Raw genomic sequence first — 18,667 nt, 5'->3', positions numbered from 1 at the left:
GCATGGGTATCGGCGATTTCTCATTCCTTTTTATTTTGAAACCTTTATTTTCCGTTTTGAAGTCAGTTTGTTAAGATAAAATTGCATGTGATGGGCCAGTGTGTGCTTTTTGGGAGCTTAAGTTCTCTGGTTTTGCCCCAGAGTTGTTTAAGCCCCATCTTATGTGTCTCGGGTTTCCCAGTGGAGTATAAGACTTCCATGGGTGGTCAGATTGTGGAATAGCCAATCCTTATGTGTGTCCCCTGTTGAGCAGTTTGTTAATTACATGAGTGGGTTTTCCTGTAGGAACAAGCTGCATGGCATGAAGTCTTGCTTCCACCACTCCTGCAAATTTCTCAGTCATCTGAGAAAGCCGTTGCCAGCCAGGAGGAAAGATTCCCTTTTTGGAGCTCAGAAGCTCTCAGAAGATTTCAGTTTTATCTTGACAAACTCTATTAAGGTAGCCAAGTCAAGGAAAAACAACATGCCAGTCTTCCCCCCTAATAACTCAGTCCCACCTTACTCAGTGTTTGAGCTTCCCAGTCTCTAAACTGAGGCTAACCACTCAGTATCCAAAATGAACCTTCCCAGGGCTTTAACACTGAGGATCCCCTGCTTGAGCAAAATTTTCCCAGTGCCTTAACACTGAGGATATCCTGCTCAGCACCTAAATTGAGAAAAATCTTCCCAGTTCTTTGAGGATGTCCCACCCAGTATCTAAGCTGAGAGACCCAGGTACCTCTTCTTGAAACCAAGTTTCAAGGATAACATTTTCCCCCAAATAAAACTCAAGGTCATAAACCAATACAGGAGATTTGAGATCCAGGAAGATTCATTCAAATCTGTCCGGATTTCAAGGAGGCAGATGGGCACAAGAGGCCTCTGCTGGAACCAAGCCTCCGGATCCTTGTAGAGTTCAGGTCGAGGATAGGAATCCATTCTGGATCCCTTTGTTGGTTGCCAAAACTGTCCATTTAAAAAATAATCACAACCTAGAAGTTGCGAGTTATGTTTTATTTGATGGGAATTTTTAGGACTTCAAGTCCAGGAGACAGCATTTCAAGTAACCCTGAGAGAACTGCTCTCAGGAGGCAGGAGGAGGAGTCAAGTTATATAGAAGTTTGCAACAAGGGGCAAGTAGTCTGAACATCAGAAGATTACTGTTAATTAAAGAAAACCAGATATCTCAAGTAATTTAGTGCATTTTTATATAGGAGCAGATACAAGAGCCTGGGCTCACTGAAATCATTTCTTTCATATGTATCTCAGCTATCTGGGGCCAGTTTCTAATGCTTGTCACACACACACATCCCAGCTTCTCAGTGCTCACCATGGGGAGTGGCTGAGGCTGCTGGATAGTAGGTATTGTTCTTTCTGGGTGCCCTCCAGGCTCAGAAACTCACATTTGGAGGGATGGAATTGCTGAAGACTGCGACACACTTGTTTGTTGATATGGCAGGAAATATTACATTTCTCACTACCCTTGTTTTGAGGGTTTAAGAAAATATTGCCAGTAAAGTTCTCGGCATTGTGTTCTTCACTATATAAAATCCAACTTCCAGTTCTGCTATTAATACTATCATTAATGTAATTATTAACACAGTGACCTAGAGTAAACCTCACAAAATATTAGGTGTTCTCATGTTATTACTATTAGAAATTCTGAGCTTTTGCATTACACTCACATCAGAGGGAAAATCCTATAACTAGACACACCTTCCAAGGACCCTCTGAGAAAAAATATTCTTTCTCAAAATTCAAATAACTTATTTAAATGTCCAACTTACAATGACCTTCACCTTAAACAGAATACAACAAGTTGTGCTGTTCTAGGAAACCTCAGAATCTGTGGGCTAACACTGCAAAGGTTTGTTTCTTGTTCATGTTCCAGTCAGACTCAAATCCTTTGGTAATTGTCTTTCAAGCAGTAACTCAGAGACCCAGACAGCTTCCATCGAGAGATATATATTTAAGAACTATGCTTAGAAGTAGCTTAAACTTTGTAGCTCTCAACTACTGATTCTAATTCTGAGATAAACTTTGTCTCTCTCCAAGATAATTATACTTATATCCGTGAATCCATTTGACATTTAGAATAGATTGGCTCACTGGTAAAGAATTCACTTGCCAATGCACGACACACGAGTTTGATCTTTGGGTCAGGAAGGTCCAGCTGGAGAAGGTAATGGCAACCTACTCCAGTATTCTTGCCTGGGAAATCCCATGGGCAGAGGAGCCTGTCTGGCTACAGTCCATGGAGTTGCAAAAGATTAAGACACAAGTTAACAACTAAACAAGTCTTATTAACAATCACAATTTTCTCATCTGAATGTACTAGTTGGTCTATTGATCCGTGTCCCTGCATCAAAACTAAGCCTAAGTTTAAATCTGACAAGTACAATTGAGTGATACAATCACCTTCTTTATTCTAGAAAATATACTCCTATTAATTCAGCCTGAGTTTGCATTTTTCTTTGAAGGGAACAGTAAGCAATACTGAACTTCACATCAACTAAAATTGCCATAAATGTTCAACAAATTCAGTTCCCTTTCATTAATGTTTATTCTTTTCATTCTAAACAGGAATCTCCATTATGGAAAAGTCCACAAGAAAAACATGTCAAAAAGATTTGCTTTCTCTACTTTACCCACTAATAGATCACCTACGTATTCATGCAAGTAGCTAGTCTGAGACAGGTAACTGTCAAGGCTTGACCAGCCCTGTTACTTCTTGAACTGACTACCCCCATTCACCTTGTTACAGGTACCACATCTGCGTGACTGTGCTGATCTACTTCCTCCCCCTGCTGGTGATAGGTTATGCTTACACTGTAGTGGGCATCACACTGTGGGCCAGTGAGATCCCTGGGGACTCCTCTGACCGCTACCACGAGCAAGTCTCTGCCAAACGCAAGGTGAGCAAAGGGCTAGCAGCACTTAACCCACCCTGGCACAGGTGACAGACTGGTAAGCATGTGAGCCCCAGAGCCTCAGGAGTCCCAGAGGCAGTCCCTGGGTCCAAAGAACTGTAGAAAGGAGGGGAGGAAAGGGGAGGGGAGGAAGAAATTTTCCTTCAATGTGTTTGTAACCTAGGCCTGCCTGTACAGGCATAAGCCCTCTCGTTCTCACCTTAAAACTAACAGAAAAGTGTCAATTCATTAAAACACAAGCACACATATTTAACTACAGAAGCATGAAGAGCTATTCAGTTCTCTTTAGTTATTACAATTTGACAAAATAATAAGTTCATTTCATTCAAACATCAAAAAGTACTAAAACAAACAAAACTATGGTGATGGAGAACAGCTGGGAATTGCCAGGATTAGTACTGGGGGAAGAATCTGCCTACAAAGGGATTGCATGAGTGAATTTCCTTGTGATAATGGAGCAGTTCTGTATCCTGATTACTGTGGATTTTTTACTTATCTCTGCATATGATAAAATTTCATAGAACTATACAACAAAAAAGTGCATGTAAAAGCTGGCAAATTCCAAATACACCCTGTAGTTTAGTTAATAGTACTGTACTATCATCGGTTTCTTGATTTTGATCGTGTGGCATAGCTATGTAAGATGGTATCACTGGGAGAAGCTTTGTGATGGGTACCTGAGAATTCTCTGTCCTATTTTTGCAACTTCTTGGGAGTCTTAAATTGTTTGAAAATTAAAAGTCAAAAAATATATTGAGTCTTACCATGAAAAGGCTCACTCCTTTCTAGGTCCTCTGTCTACCGACTTCCCAAATGTTTATGCATCTATGCACACACACACACACACGCACACACATCATGGTAACCACTGTTATTTGTTATTAATCCTTTCAGATATTGCAATGTATTTATAAGCCAAATAAACATATATTCTTTTCTTTTTTACATAAATAGTAAATACGCACTTTTCTTCTCCTCATTCTTAAATTTAATAGTATCTACAAAATCTTCAAAACTCAATATAGAAACAGCTTTCTCATTCTCCCCCCCCCTTTTAGTACTTCTTTGCATAGTATTTCATTGTGCAGATGCTAGATAGCTTTTCTTTTTTATTGAAATATAGTCGACTTACAATAGTAGTTAGTTTCAGGTGTATTGCATAATGATTGGCCATTTACATCCATTATCACCACAATAATTCCAGTAACCGTTTGTCCCTACACAAAGCTATTAAAATACTTTGGACCATATTCCTTATGTAGCTTATTATATCCCCGTGACTTACTTGAGGTCTGTACCCCTTACTCACCCTTCATCCACCTGTCCATCCCCCTTCTTTCTGGTAACCAGTCTTTTATTCATCTACATCTATGAATCTGCTTTTGTTTTGTTTCTTTGTTTTGCTTTCAGAGCCCACATATAAGTGAAGTCATATGGTATTTGACTTACTCTTGGAATAATACCCTCTGGATATATCCATGTTGTCCCAAATGACAAGCTTTTATTTTTAATGATTGGGTAATATTCTATTGTGTGTATATACATTTTTATACCCATTCCTCTATCAGGGGACACTTAGGTTGCTTTCATATCTTTGCTATTGTAGATAATGTTGCTATGAATATCAGGGTGCATGTATCTTTTCAAAGTGTCTTTGTTTCCTTTGGATAAATACCCAGAAATGGAGATGCTGGATCATATGGTGTTCTATTTTCAATTTGTTAAGGAATCTTCATACTGCTTTCCAGCGTGGCTGCACCAGCTTCGGTTTCCACTAACAGTTTTTCCTTGCCAGCACTTAGTTGTTGTCTTTGTGATATAGCCTTATGATACATGTGAGTGATATCTCATTGTGGTTTGGTTTGCAGTTCCCTATTGATTAGTGATGTTGGGAATCTTTACATGTGCCATTTGGCCACTTGTATATCTTCTTGGAAAAAAAACATCTATACAAGTCACTGCTTATTTTTTAATGCAGTTGTATGGTTTTCTTGATGTTGAGTTACATGAGTTCTTTGTATATTTTGGATATTAATCTCCTAACAGATGTATTGTTTGCAAATATCTTCTTCAATTCAGTAGGCAGCCTTTTTGCTTTGTTTGTGGTTTCCCTCACTGTGCAAAAGTTTTTCACTTTGATGTAGTCCCACTTGCTTATTTTTGCTTTTGTTTCCCTTACCTGAGGAGACAAATAAAAAACCAGCTAAGACCAGTGTCAAAAAGGGTAGTGCTTATGTTTTCTTCTAGAAGTTTTATGGTTTTGGGTCTTTCGTTTAAGCTTTTCATCCACTTTGAATTTATTTATTCCATCCACTTTGATTTTATGTCCACTCATTATGTGACAATGTGATCCAGTTTGATTATTTTGTATGCAGCAGTCAACTTTCCCAACATATTTTGTTGAAGAGGCTTTCTTTTCCCCCTTGTAGATTCTTGCCTCTGTTTTCATAGATTAATTGACAGTATGAATGTGGATTTATTTCTGAAATCTCTATTCTATTCTATTGAGCTCTGTGTCTGCTTTGTGCCAGTACCATACTGTTTTGATTACTATAGATTTTAGCATAGTTATTTGAAATTAGGAGCATAATATCCTTAGCTTTGTTCTTCTTTCTCAAGATTTTTATGTCTATTTGGTGTCTTTTGTGTGGCCATATAAATTTTAGAATTATTAGTTCTAGTTCTGTGAGATTGTCTTTGATATTTTGATAAATTACATTATATGTTGCCTTGAGTAGTATGGTCATTTTAACAATATTAATTCTCCCAATCTGTAAGCATGCTATATATTGGTCTATATTGATTTTTGTTTGTGTCTTCTTCAATTTATTTAATCAATGTTTTATAGTTTTCCATGTATAATTCTTCTAGATCCTTGGTTCAGTTTATCCTTAAATATTTAAGTCTTTTTGATGCAGTTGTAAATGGGATTCTTTTCTTAATTTCTCCTCTGATAGTTCATTAGTAGTATATAGAAATGCAACAAACCTGTGTGTATTCTTTATCTACTTCTATTTAACTTTACACTTCTATTCTTTTGTTCTTTTCTTTCTTTTTCTCACCATATGGTTAGTTTGTTCTGTTTTCATTGTTTTATTCCCCATTTGGCACCTGTTTTAGTTTTGTTTTCCAGTTTGTGCTTTAGTTAGCTTTGTTCTTAACCAGTGGATATCATTTTTGGTTTCCTTTGTTCAACAGGTCTATCTATTGTACTTTTTTTGTATTATTGTTTTTGGTTTGTTTATGGATGTATATGTATGTGTGTATATTCTATTATTTTAGTTATTCTTTGCATGATTTTGTAATTGCTATTGGTCTGGGGTATGTCTTTTGTTTCTCATTTTTGTATATTCATTTTAATCCCATTTAATGCCATACCAAACCACCTTTGCAATCTCTGTTCCCTGGAGAATCTCCAAACTCTGAGCCTTTGGAGTGGGAGCACTGACTCCAAGACACTAGACTACCAGAGAACTCCTAACCCTAGGGAGTATCAAATAGTGAGGACTACCACAAAAGCAACCACTTGTATACAAGACCAAGCATCGCCCAACTGCCAATAGCACCCTGTGCAAGATGCCTCATCCAAACAACAAACAAAACAAAAATACAAACCCAATCATCAGCAGACCAAATTACCACCTCATTCAGCCCTGCCCATCAGAAGGATAAAAACACTCACCCCCTTCCAGGAGAATGCGAGCACAAGTCACACCCTGCATGAAGCTTACACAAACCCCTGCACCAGTTTTACAAGGGCAGAAACCAAAGGAAGAAAGAATTCAGCCGCAAAGCCTGGGAGAAGGAGACCTCAAACTCAGTAAGTTAAAAAAAGAAAAGAAAAGGCAGAGAAATACTGCACAAATGAAGGAACAACCTAGAAAGACACAAGTCCAAATAAATGAAGAGGAAATAGGCAAACTACCAGAAAAGAATTCAGAATAATGATAGAAAAGATGATCCAAAACCTCAAAAATAGAATGTAGAAGATGCAAGACTCAATTAACAAAGATATAGAAGAAATAAAGAATAAACATATGGAGACAAACAACACAATTACTGGAATTAAAAATACTCTAGAAGGAATCAATAGCAGAATATCTGAGGCAGAATAACGGATAAGTGAGCTGGAATATAGAATGGTGGAAATAACTGCTGAAGAGCAGAATAAAGAAAAAGAATGAAAAGAACTAAGGATAGTCTCAGAGACCTCTGGGACAACATTAAATGCACCAACATTCAAAGAAAAAGAAGAGAAGAGAAAGGGTATGAGAAAATTTTTGAGGAGATTAGAGTTGAAGATTTTCCCAGCACAGGAAAGGAAATAGTCAATCAAGTCCAAGAAGCACAGAGTCCCATACAGGAAAAACCCAAAGAGAAACATGCCAAGACATATACTAATCAATCTAACAAAGATTAAAGACAAAGATAGAATATTAAAAGCAGCAAGGGAAAAGCAACAAGTAACATACAAAGGAAACTCCATACATTTAACAGTTAGTCTTTCACTAGAAACTCTGCAGGCCAGAAGGGAATGACAGGATATATTTAAAATACTGAAAGTGAAAAATCTACAATCAAAATTACTCTAAGCAAGGATCTCATTCAAAATTGATGGAGAAATCAAAAGCTTTAAAGACAAGCAAAAGTTAAGAGAATTTACTATCACCAAATCAGCTTTACAATAAATGTTAAAGGGACTTATACAGTAGGAAATACAAGAGAAGAAAAAGATCTACAAAAACAAACCCCAAGCAATTAAGAAAATGACAATTTGTTGTTCAGTCGCTCAGCCATGTCCAACCCTGCAATCCCATGGACTGCAGCACACCTGGCTTCCCTGTCCTTCACCATCTGCCAGAGCTTGCTGAAAGTTGTGTCCATTGAGTCAGTGATGCCATCCAACCATCTCACTCTCTGTCGTCCCCTTCCCCTCCTGCCTTCAATTTTTCCCAGCATCAGGGTCTTTTCCAATGAGTCAGCTCTTCACGTCAGGCAGCCAAAGTATTGCAGTTTCAGCTTTAGCATCAGTCCTTCCAATGAATTTTCAAGATTGATTTCCTTTAGGATTGACTGGCTTGATTTCCTTGCAGTCCAAGGGACTCTCAAGAGTCTTCTCCAACACCACAGTTAAAAGCATCCATTCTTCAGCGCTCAGCCTTCTTTATGGTCCAACTCTCGCATCCATACATGACTACTGAAAAAGTCATAGCTTTGACTTTACGGACTTTTGTTGGCAAAGTAACATTTCTGCTTTTTAATATGCTATCTAGGTTTGTCATAGCTTTTCTTCCAAAGATCAAGTGTCTTTCAATTTCATGGTTGCAATCACCATCAGCAGTGACAAAAACAAACCCCAAACAATTAAGAAAATGGCAATAGGAATATATACATCAATAAATACTTTAAATGTAAATCGATTAAATGTTCCAGCCAAAAGACACAGACTGGATAAATGGATATAAAAAACAGACCCATATATATGCTGTCTACAAGCAACCCACTTCAGACCTAAAGATATATATAGCCTGAAAGTGAGAGGATAGAAAAATATATTCCATGCAAATGGGAATCAAAAGAAAGCTGGAGTAGCAACCATCATATAAGACAAAATAGACATTAAAATAAAGAATATTACAAGAGATAAGAAAGGACACTACATAAAGATCCAAATATATTCAATGCACTCCCTATGAAACTACCAAGGGTATTTTTCCACAGAACTAGAACAAATAATTAAGCAATTTGTATGGAAACACAAAAGAGCCCAAATGGCCAAAGCAATCTTGAGAAAGAAGAATGGAGCTGGAGGAATCAATCTTCCTGACTTCAGATTATACTACAAAGCTACAGTCATCAAGACACTATGGTACTGGCACAAAAACAGAAATATAGACCAAAGAAACAATATAGAGAGCCCCGAGATAAATCCATGCACCTATGTGTACCTTATTTTTGACAAAGGAGGCAAGATATACAATGGGGCAAAGATAACCTCTTCAATAAGTGGTGCTGTGAAAACTGGATAGCTACACGTAAAAGAATGAAATGAGAACACTTCCTAACACCATACACAAAGATAAACTCAAAATGGATTGAAGACCTAAATGTAAGACCAGAAACTATAAAACTCTTAGAGGAAAACATAGGCAGAACCCTCATAGGCAAAACATAGCAGAACACTCGATGACATAAATCAAAGCAAGATCCTTTATGAACCATCTCCTAGCGTAATGGAAATAAAAGCAAAAATAAACAAGTGGGACCTAATTAGGCTTAAAAGCTTTTACACAGCAAAGGAAACTATAAACAAGGTGAAAAGGCAACCCTCAGAATGGGAGAAAGTAATAGCAAATGAAACAACTGACAATGGATTATTCTCCAAAATACACAAGCAGCTCATACAAGTCAATACCAGAAAAACAAACAACCCAATCAAAACAAAGGGAAAAGACCTAAACAGAAATTTCTCCAAAGAAGACATACAGATGGCTAACAAACACATGAAAAGATGCTCAACATCACACATTATTAGAGAACTGCATATCAAAACTACAATGAGATATCACCTCACTCCAGTCATAATGGCCATCATCAAAAAGTCTACAAACAATAAATGCTGGAGAGGGTGTAGAGAAAGGGGAACTCTCTTGCACTGTTGATGGGAATGTAAACTGATACAGCCACTATGGAAAACAGTATGGAGATTCCTTTAAAAAACTAGAACTAAAACTCAGCAATCCCACTCCTAGGCATATACCCTGAGGAAACCAAAACCAAAAAAGATACATGAACCCCAATGTTCATTGCAGCACTATTTACAATAGCTAGAACATGGAAGCAACCTAGATGTCCATCAACAGATGAATGGATAAAGAAGTTGTAGTACAACTTCTTTGTATATATATACAATGGAATATCACTCAGCCATAAAAAGGAACACATTTAAGTCAGTTCTAATAGGTGGATGATACTAGATCCTATTATACGCAGGGAGGTAAGTCAGAAAGAGAAAGATAAATATTGTACACAAACACATATATATGGAATCCAGAAAGATAGTGTTGATGAATTTATATGCAGAGCAGCAGTGGAGAGACAGACACAGAGAACAGACTTATGGACATAGTGTAGGGGGAGCGTGGAAGGAGAGAGTGAGATGCATGGAGAGTGTAGCATGGAAATACATACGCTAACATATGCAAAATAGATAGCCAATGGGAATTTGCTGAATGACTCAGGGAACTCAAACAGGGGCTCTGTAACAACCTAGAGGGGTGGGATAGGGAGAGAGATGGGAGGGAGGTTCAAGAGAGAGGGGACATATGGATACCTATGGCTGATTCATGTTGATATTTGGTAGAAAGCAACAAAATTCTGTAAAGCAATTATCCTTCAATTAAAAAATAAATTAAAAAAATATCACACACACACACACAAAGACCTAAATGTTAGACTGGGCACTATAAAACTCCTAGAGGAAAACATAGGCAGAACACTCTCTGATATAAATTACAGCAACATCTTTTTCAATCCATCTCCCAAAATAATGGAAACAAAAACAAAAATAAACAAATGGGACCAACTTAAACTCAAAAGCTTTTGCACAGCAGAGAAACGATAAACAAAACAAAATCACAAACCACAGATTAGTAGAAAATATTTGCCAATGATGTGAACAACAAGGGATAAGTCTCCAAAATTTACAAACAACTCATAATGCTTAACAGCATCAAAACAAGCAACCCAATCAAAAAATGGGCAGAAGACCTGAACAGACATTTCTCCAAACAAGACATATAGATGGCCAAGAGACATATGAAAAGATGTTCAACATTGCTAATTATTAGAGAAATGTAAATCAAAACTACAATGAGATATCACTTCACACCAGCTAGAATAGCTATCATCAAAAAAATCCACAAACAATAAATGCTGGAGAGAGTGTGGAGAGAAAGGAACCCTCCTAAACTGTTGTTTCCAGTGTAAATTGGTACAGCCACTATGGAGAACTGTATGGAATTCCTTCAGTTCAGTTCAGCTCAGTTCAGTTCAGTCGCTCAGTCATGTCCAACTCTTTGTGACCCCATGGACTGCAGCACGCCAGGCCTCCCTGTCCATCACCAACTCCCAGAATTTACCCAAACTCATGTCCATTGAGACGGTGATGCCATCCAACCATCTCATCCTCTGTCGTCCCTTCTCCTCCCGCCTTCAATCTTTCCCAGCATCAGAGTCTTTTCAAATGAGTCAGCACTTCACATCAGGTGGCCAGAGTATTGGAGTTTCAGCTTCAGCATCAGTCCTTCCAATGAATACTCAGGATTGATCTCCTTTAGGATGGACTGGTTGGATCTCCTTGCAGTCCAAGGGACTCTCAAGAGTCTTCTCCAACACCACAGTTCAAAAGCATCTATTATTTGGTGCTCAGCTTTCTTTATAGTCCAACTCACACATCCATACATGACTACTGGAAAAACCATAGCCTTGACTAGACGGACCTTTGTTGGCAAAGTAATGTCTCTGCTTTTTAATATACTGTCTAGGTTGGTCATAACTTTCCTTCCAAGGAGTAAGCATCTTTTAATTTGATGGCTGCGGTCACCATCTGCAGTGATTTTGGAGCCCCCCCAAAATAAAGTCTGCCACTGTTACCACTGTTTCCCCATCTATTTGCCATGAAGTGATGGGACCAGATGTCATGAGCTTCGTTTTTTGAATGTTGAGTTTTAAGCCAGCTTAAATTGCGTGTATTTATTTCTCTGTGCTTATTTCTATGTATCAGGTAAGTTGATTACATGTTCTGACCTTGGTGGAGTGGCTTTATGTTGGAGCTGTCCGGTGGGATCCAGCAGCACACTCCTCTCTGGTCAGCAGAGCCATATGCTCTAAGGGTGCCCCCTATGCATGTTGTGTGCACCCTTCTGTTGTGGTGGATCTGTCTACTGTGGGCATGCTTGTAGGTGAGGCTGCCAGACCAGTTCACTGCCAGACCCTGCCTTGTGTGGTGACTGTTGGCCCACTAGTGCACAGGGATAGGTTCTAGGGCATGTGGCTATGGGTCAGTGAGGGCTCTGGGGCTGATATCAGCCCACTGGTGTGTGGGTAAGCTCCCAGATCTAATAGGCTAAAAGGAGAACTCCAAAATGACATTTGCCAAAACCAATGTCCTCACGGTAGAATGAACTCCCTAAAATGGCTGCCACCAGTATTTTCATCCCTAGAGGTGGTCCCAATTGCCTCCTGCCTCTCCAGGAGACTCTTCAAGGTCAGCAGGTAGGTATGACTCGGGCTCTCTTAGGAACATAATCTCTGTTTCCTACAATCTTCTTGCACTCCTATGTATAAGCCCTGGTGGTTTCCAAAGTCAGAGATTCTTGGGTGTTGTCTTCTCAGTTCAGGACCCACTAGGAACCCAGTGTGGGGCTCAGACCTCTTGTTCCTTGGGGAGGAACTATGCAATTGTGATTATCCTTCCATTTGTGGTTTACCTTCCCAAGGGTATGGATCTTTACTACATTGCATCTCTATTTCTCCTATCCATCTCATTGTGATTCCTTCTTTATATCTTTAGTTGTAGAAAATCTTTTCTGCTAGATTTTTCAGTTTTTCCCATATATAGTTGCTTTGTAACTAGTTAATTCTGGTGTGCCCATGCAAGGAGATGAACCCACTGCCTTCCTATTCTACTATACTGGCCACACATCTTCTAGGTCATTCTTTCTCGTAAGATTTCTTGGGAATAAAAAGGAATGGGTTATATCACCCTATACTCATAAAGCCATTTTATGAATATTCCCTTTAAACATCTGACAATCCCTTGCTGCAGCTATCCAAATCCTACCCATTCTCTTTCCCTCCCCCAGCGTCTTCAAGTCTAGCAACCTACTCTGACTCATAGCCCTTTTCCTTCTGCTGCTTTCTCCCCATTCCTGGATCTTTTCCTCCTGAACACCCTTTGCTCATTAATCTTTGCTCATTAATCTGGTCTCCCTTGGCTTCTCTAACCATTGCCCAGAAGTATGATATGATATTCTCAAACATGAATGCACATGAGAATAATCAGAAGGGCTTCTCAAACACTGAATTCTGAGTCCCACATTCAAAGTTTCTGATTCAGTTACATTGGAATGGGGTCTAAGAATTTGCATTCCTGACAACTTCTCAAGTGATATTCATGTTCCTGGTCCTGGGGCCACTCTCTGGGAATCACTGATATAACCAAAGTCTTCTGGTACCACACTGAACAACTTGAAAGGTGTTATTATATCAATAGTTACTTTATATCACATATTATACTGTGCATAGTAAGTGAGCAGGATAAGAGAGAAAATAACCATTATACAGGGAAGATGTGCTGGTAGTCTTACCTGTCTCACTTTCTTGCCAGGTGGTTAAGATGATGATCATTGTTGTATGCACATTTGCAATCTGCTGGTTGCCCTTCCACATCTTCTTCCTCCTGCCTTACATCAACCCTGATCTCTACCTGGAGAAGTTTATTCAGCAGGTTTACCTGGCCATCATGTGGCTGGCCATGAGCTCTACCATGTACAACCCCATCATCTACTGCTGTCTCAATGACAGGTAAGAACCTCATTCCCCATACTCTCCCCAGGACAAGAAACTAATAATTCCTCTGTTGAATCCCTGCTGACTGAACCATATGATGATTAGTTTTCTATAGTCTGCCCCACTCACTCCTCTCTCTCAGCAGGCTCTGCTCAATTAGGTTGGCTGCTTGGGGACTACAAAGACAAATGGTCTTGTCACCATGCAGGAATAGGAGCATGAGAAGAACTTTTTTCCTTTCCAAGAGGAGCCAGAAACACATACCCTTATTTGAAATCTTCAGACTTTTAAACACTGGTTACTAAGTCAGTATTGGAGGGTTGGGTGCAGAGCAGATAAAAACTCTCTGTGACTAATACACATAAATCTGGTTGCCAGCTGGATCAAGTTCATGAATTTGTTCAATCTGCTCTAAGGATCCCATGCACAGAGAGTTGTGCATGCAGAAAGAGACAGAGAATGAATGAGTCAGAGAGTGAGAGAGAGAGATTGATGCCACTCGAATGTTATCCACCACATGGCATTTTTTACCTTCTCTGGTGTCTCATTTTCCTCTTCCCATCCCATCTGGGCAGGGACTTCCCTGGCGGTCCAGTGGTTAAGACTTCACTTTCCAATGCAGCGGGGGTGGCAGGTTCAATTCCAGGTACGGGAGCTAAGATCCTACATGCCTTGCAGTCAGAAAACCAAAACACAAAACAGAATCAATATTATAACAAATTCAATAGACTTGAAAAATTGTCCACATCAAAAAACAAATCTTAAAAAAAAAAATTTTAGGTAGCTTTGTCCAGTTTCTTCCAGCACTTCCAGCAGGACAGGGTAAGCAAAGAGAAGTCAGAGCCTCAAAGGCCTGATTCTGCCTTTGTTTGGCTACAGGGGCCAGTAGAGCCTTCCCTGAAGTGGAAGCCAACTTCAGACAAGAAAAGAAAAAACCATCAGGAATGGTGATCCGCAATAAGGAATCCACCACAGTGCGCAGAGTCTCCAAAAGGGAGCTGGGAATCTGTGGTGGCAGTTCAGACATCTGGAGCACCACCTCAGCCTCTGTGTGAAAAAGGGAGACAGGAGAAGGAGAGGGATGGGTAAAAGATTTGTCACATTTATGGCCAACAGTTATCAGCCTATAAGGAGCCTTCCATGAATGAGACACTCAGGGACTATGACTTTGAAGACAGATATTCCCTGGGACTTGTCCAAATGGTCTTTGTCTAACTCACAGATGTACCTTACTTCTAAGAACCTCATAACTTGCCTAAACATTTCTAGGTTAAATCTCTCAGCACATCTTTTAAGTAAAAGTTGATTCTCCCTGCTTAAAAAACAGGGAAACTGAGGCCATTGAAGGGACACGATTGGTAGAAAGTCAGTGGGCTACTTGACTGAGTAGCCCTTGAAAGGATTAAGTCTTGACACTGTATTGTACATATAATGAACACTTGGTGAATATTTTTACTGATGCTGAACTGACCCAGAGCCAGTGGAGGCAGAATATGTCAACTGCCACCCTCAGTACAGACTTGCATTTCACACGAACTTAGGTTCTAATCCTGGAGTTGACCTTGACGACTGACCTTTGAATCTTTTGCCCTTAGCATCTCCAGTTATTAATTAATTAAAAAAATAAGAAGACAGAGTCTCATTTGGGTATATTATCATATTAAACAGCTTCTGCAATGGTGGGAACACTCCTGACAGCAGGCCATACTCAAACATTACTTGTCCATCCACTCTCTTTCCAGGTTCCGTCTGGGCTTCAAGCATGCCTTTCGGTGCTGCCCTTTCATCAGTACTGGAGACAATGAAGGGTTCGAAATGAAATCCACTAGGTACTTCCAGACCCAAGGCAGCATCTATAAAGTCAGCCGCCTGGAGACCACTGTCTCCACAGTGGTGGGGGCCCATGAGGAAGACCTGGAGGAAGGCCCCAAGGCCATGCCCTCATCCCTGGACCAGATCTCCAATGACCCCTCTCACAGCGACTCTAAGACCACGATGGAGAGCTTCAGCTTCTACTCCAACATGCTCTCCTAGACCACGGGGCTTTCAGTAGGCATGCCCACCTCTATCTTTGTCTTGCTTCTTTTCATGCATGGATAAACCTTCGGTATAAAATCCATAAGAAACACCCTTGGGGCTTGAAAGGCTGAGAATAGTTTGGGGAAAACATTCCATTCTGGAGTCAAAAATTTACATTCTTCTATATCTTTGTCACACACATGCTGTGTGACCCAAAACAAATCATCGACTTCTCTGAGCCTGTACAATGAGAAGGTTAAACTTGATTTTCTCTACAACCCATTCCAAGATTCTAGAATTAATTTCAATTGCATGTGCTCATTTCAGGGTGATTCCTGCAGTGCAGCAACAGATCAAACTGATCTGTTTGCCTAGAGACCCTGTCTTACTTCAATAAAGGTGTTCTCAGTCTTGCTTAGATTATTTTCCTTTAGCTGGTGGCTCACACTGCATCAGCCTCTGCTTGATAAGGTAAATGAAAGGAGAGACCAGCTAAAATCTGAATGAAAGATTTAACCTTCTCTTCTAAGCACCAATGAAAATAAGGTATACTTTTGCCCCTTTTGGCATCTCAATTAATCAGTGTATCATGGGATTGAGAGTTTCAAATTCATCTGTATTATGTCCCCATTGACTATCCTGAGCCACCAAAGAAAACAGAATATGTCCACTGATACTAGTTAATGTCTGTTATGAACCAAGACTCAGGAGAACTGTGTAACACTTATCTGATCCTCTCTTTCCTTATTTGTAAAACTAAGAGGCTGAATGACATCATCTAGGTGTCCCTTCAAATTTTAATATTCATCAGTTCAATGATTGTATGTGTTTTATGTTTGTTTAAACAAAAATTGAATAATAGGAGCAGTAAGTCTAGTGACTTAATGCCCAGCCTTAGAGATGTAGACCTGCTAAGACCATGTATCAATATCCACATATGACATTCTCTGATTTGTCCTAGAACTGTGAGTACTTTCCTTCTTCTGAAACATTTTTGCCTTTGACAGAGCAGAGGACTTTGTGTCAAAACTTAAATCTCTCTATCAGGCCTTAGCAGGCTAGGTCTCACAGCTAGAGAATGACACTGGGAAAGACAAACACGTGGGCTCCGTGCTCTGGCTTTTTGGTTATCTTAGGGCAGGGGCACTCATGCAGATTTTTCTTTATACTAACATTAGGCATGTGCTCAGGTGCTCAATGACTGAGGAGGCTGTGCCCTGCAATCACATTTGGGGGAAGAGGCCACCTTACATCTTCTCTTTAGACTCTGAATCTCTCCTTCCTGCCACTGGCTTTGCTGGCCTCCTGCCTAAAAGAGGTAGAATGGTCAATAAACCCTAAAGAAGAAGAGTCGGTCATCAAAGAGTCATGAACTAAGAGCACTTCATGTCCTAACACAGTTTTGGGGTTACAGCAGGTGAGCATGCAATTTCTTTCTGTCTCCAGATCTGTGCTTTGTCCAGATGTGGCTGAAAGCAGAGACAACATGTAACTATATAGATGTCTTCCTCATGGTCTGAAGAATGCATGCACAAGTCCTGTGTCCATCATGTTGAAGGAGAACAGTGGTGCACACCAGGTTTACAGCCTTTACCAGCTGTGCTGGCCCTAACCCTACTAGGGCACTGGCAGGCCAGGAAGAAACTGTATAGCAATAGTAGAAGCCAGAAGGACCTGACAGCCACATTTGCCAAACCAAAACGAGAAGGGTTAAACTAAGGAAACCAGCTCAGTGTCAACATATGGATGGAATGCTTAATTTAGGGGCAACAAAAGTCAGTGCCCAAAACATTTTAGTCATACTTCTAACAAAGAATCAGGCTATGTATGGATTATTCACTTCAGAGGGATATAAAGAACTGGCATGATTATGAGAAGTACCTAAGAAAATGTTAAGGAGTAGGGGACATTCTCTTTATGGAAGAGGTTAGAGTTGAATTTAACAAGGATTATTGAACACTTGATCTGGACTTGGCCCTGAGCTGGAGACACACAGCTTCTTCTGTTCTTGAGAAAGACTATCAGACAGGCCATTGCTAACTCACCAGTCTTAGTTGGTCTAGGCTGCCCAGCAGGCATGGAGGCAGTTGAGAAGCAGATTCTCCACAGGATTCTAAAGACCCACACTCAACATATGTAATGGGGTCAAAGTCAAAGACCTTAAGATAGCCTTTTGCAATGGAAGCTCTTTGAGATAATTCCAAAGAGAGCACCAGCCAATCTAGGGGAAGTGAAGAAATGTGGTTGGACAGTATCATCACTGCACATTGTAGGAGTGGGCAGTGTCAAATATGGCAGAACATTTCCTCTGAGAGAGAGAGCCCATCAAGCCTTCCACTGACTCACTCTCCAATACCCATTTAACTGATAAAAGTATTGTCTTCTCCCATGTGTGAGAAACACCATGATTTGTACTGTGCATGGGTCTCACTCTTATGGAAATGTGTCACCCTGTGTTTATCTCCTAAGTGTTTTTCCTTGATATTCTGTTCAGGAGTGATAAAATAGAAGGCATCATTGGGCCATCTTTGTTATGTTACTTCCAAAATGTGGGATCCAGTTGCTGTCAGTGAGCTATTTATACTGTGCCAATTCCTCCTTATTCTTTCACAGACAGAAATTGATGTATATCATAGATACACAGTAGGACCATAGCAACTGAGGGATGGGGAGGAAGACTAAATGGGAAGAACTAGAGGACAGGAGTTCTTATCTTCCTCATCTCCCACTAAAGCACTAAGACATAGTGGAATTTCCTTTTTCTTGGAAAGACTAAGTGCAACCCTGGGAAAAGGGGACTTGGGAGCTAAATTTATTGACCTGGCTTTCCGGAAGAATCATGTAAGCAAGGATAGGTAGTTCTTAAAGTTTGTATACTTTCCAACCTGGAATCCCGGAAAAATCTCCATAAAGAAATAAAGTATGTTTTTGACTACTTCTTGCATCTGTCTCATCTCTAGAAAAACTAAGCACCCTATAAGATACTGAATGGGGTTGTACTATGAACCCTAACAAATTGCATAGACAAAAGAATGGAGCCCAACACCCAGCAAACTCCTACCTTTGTGACAAAATGGGTTGGCAAGATGTGAGAACAATTTCTGGGTGGGGATCTGGGAAGGTAGTATGGGATTGTGTGAAGTTTCCAGCAGAGTCGCCTATGAGTA

The 18,667-nt window shown here is 39.9% G+C and overlaps 1 protein-coding gene across 1 annotated transcript in view; it reads left to right on the top strand.

Moving 5' to 3' along the window:
* Positions 1-18,435, top strand: part of TACR1 (tachykinin receptor 1) — a 147,120-nt gene extending 128,685 nt beyond the window's left edge. Inside the window, exons 3-5 of the mRNA XM_081595867.1 lie at positions 2,744-2,894; positions 13,300-13,496; positions 15,224-18,435. Of these exons, the coding sequence (XP_081451993.1) occupies positions 2,744-2,894; positions 13,300-13,496; positions 15,224-15,515 (640 nt within the window). The 3' untranslated portion in view covers positions 15,516-18,435. The remainder of the gene's footprint in view (positions 1-2,743; positions 2,895-13,299; positions 13,497-15,223) is intronic.
* Positions 18,436-18,667: the final 232 nt, after the last annotated feature.

This window comes from Giraffa tippelskirchi, chromosome 4, assembly GCF_054371585.1.
Source record: "Giraffa tippelskirchi isolate mGirTip1 chromosome 4, T2T-mGirTip1v1.2.pri, whole genome shotgun sequence".
In the NCBI taxonomy this organism is placed as follows: domain Eukaryota; kingdom Metazoa; phylum Chordata; class Mammalia; order Artiodactyla; family Giraffidae; genus Giraffa; species Giraffa tippelskirchi.
This window is presented reverse-complemented; position numbering and strand designations above follow the sequence as displayed.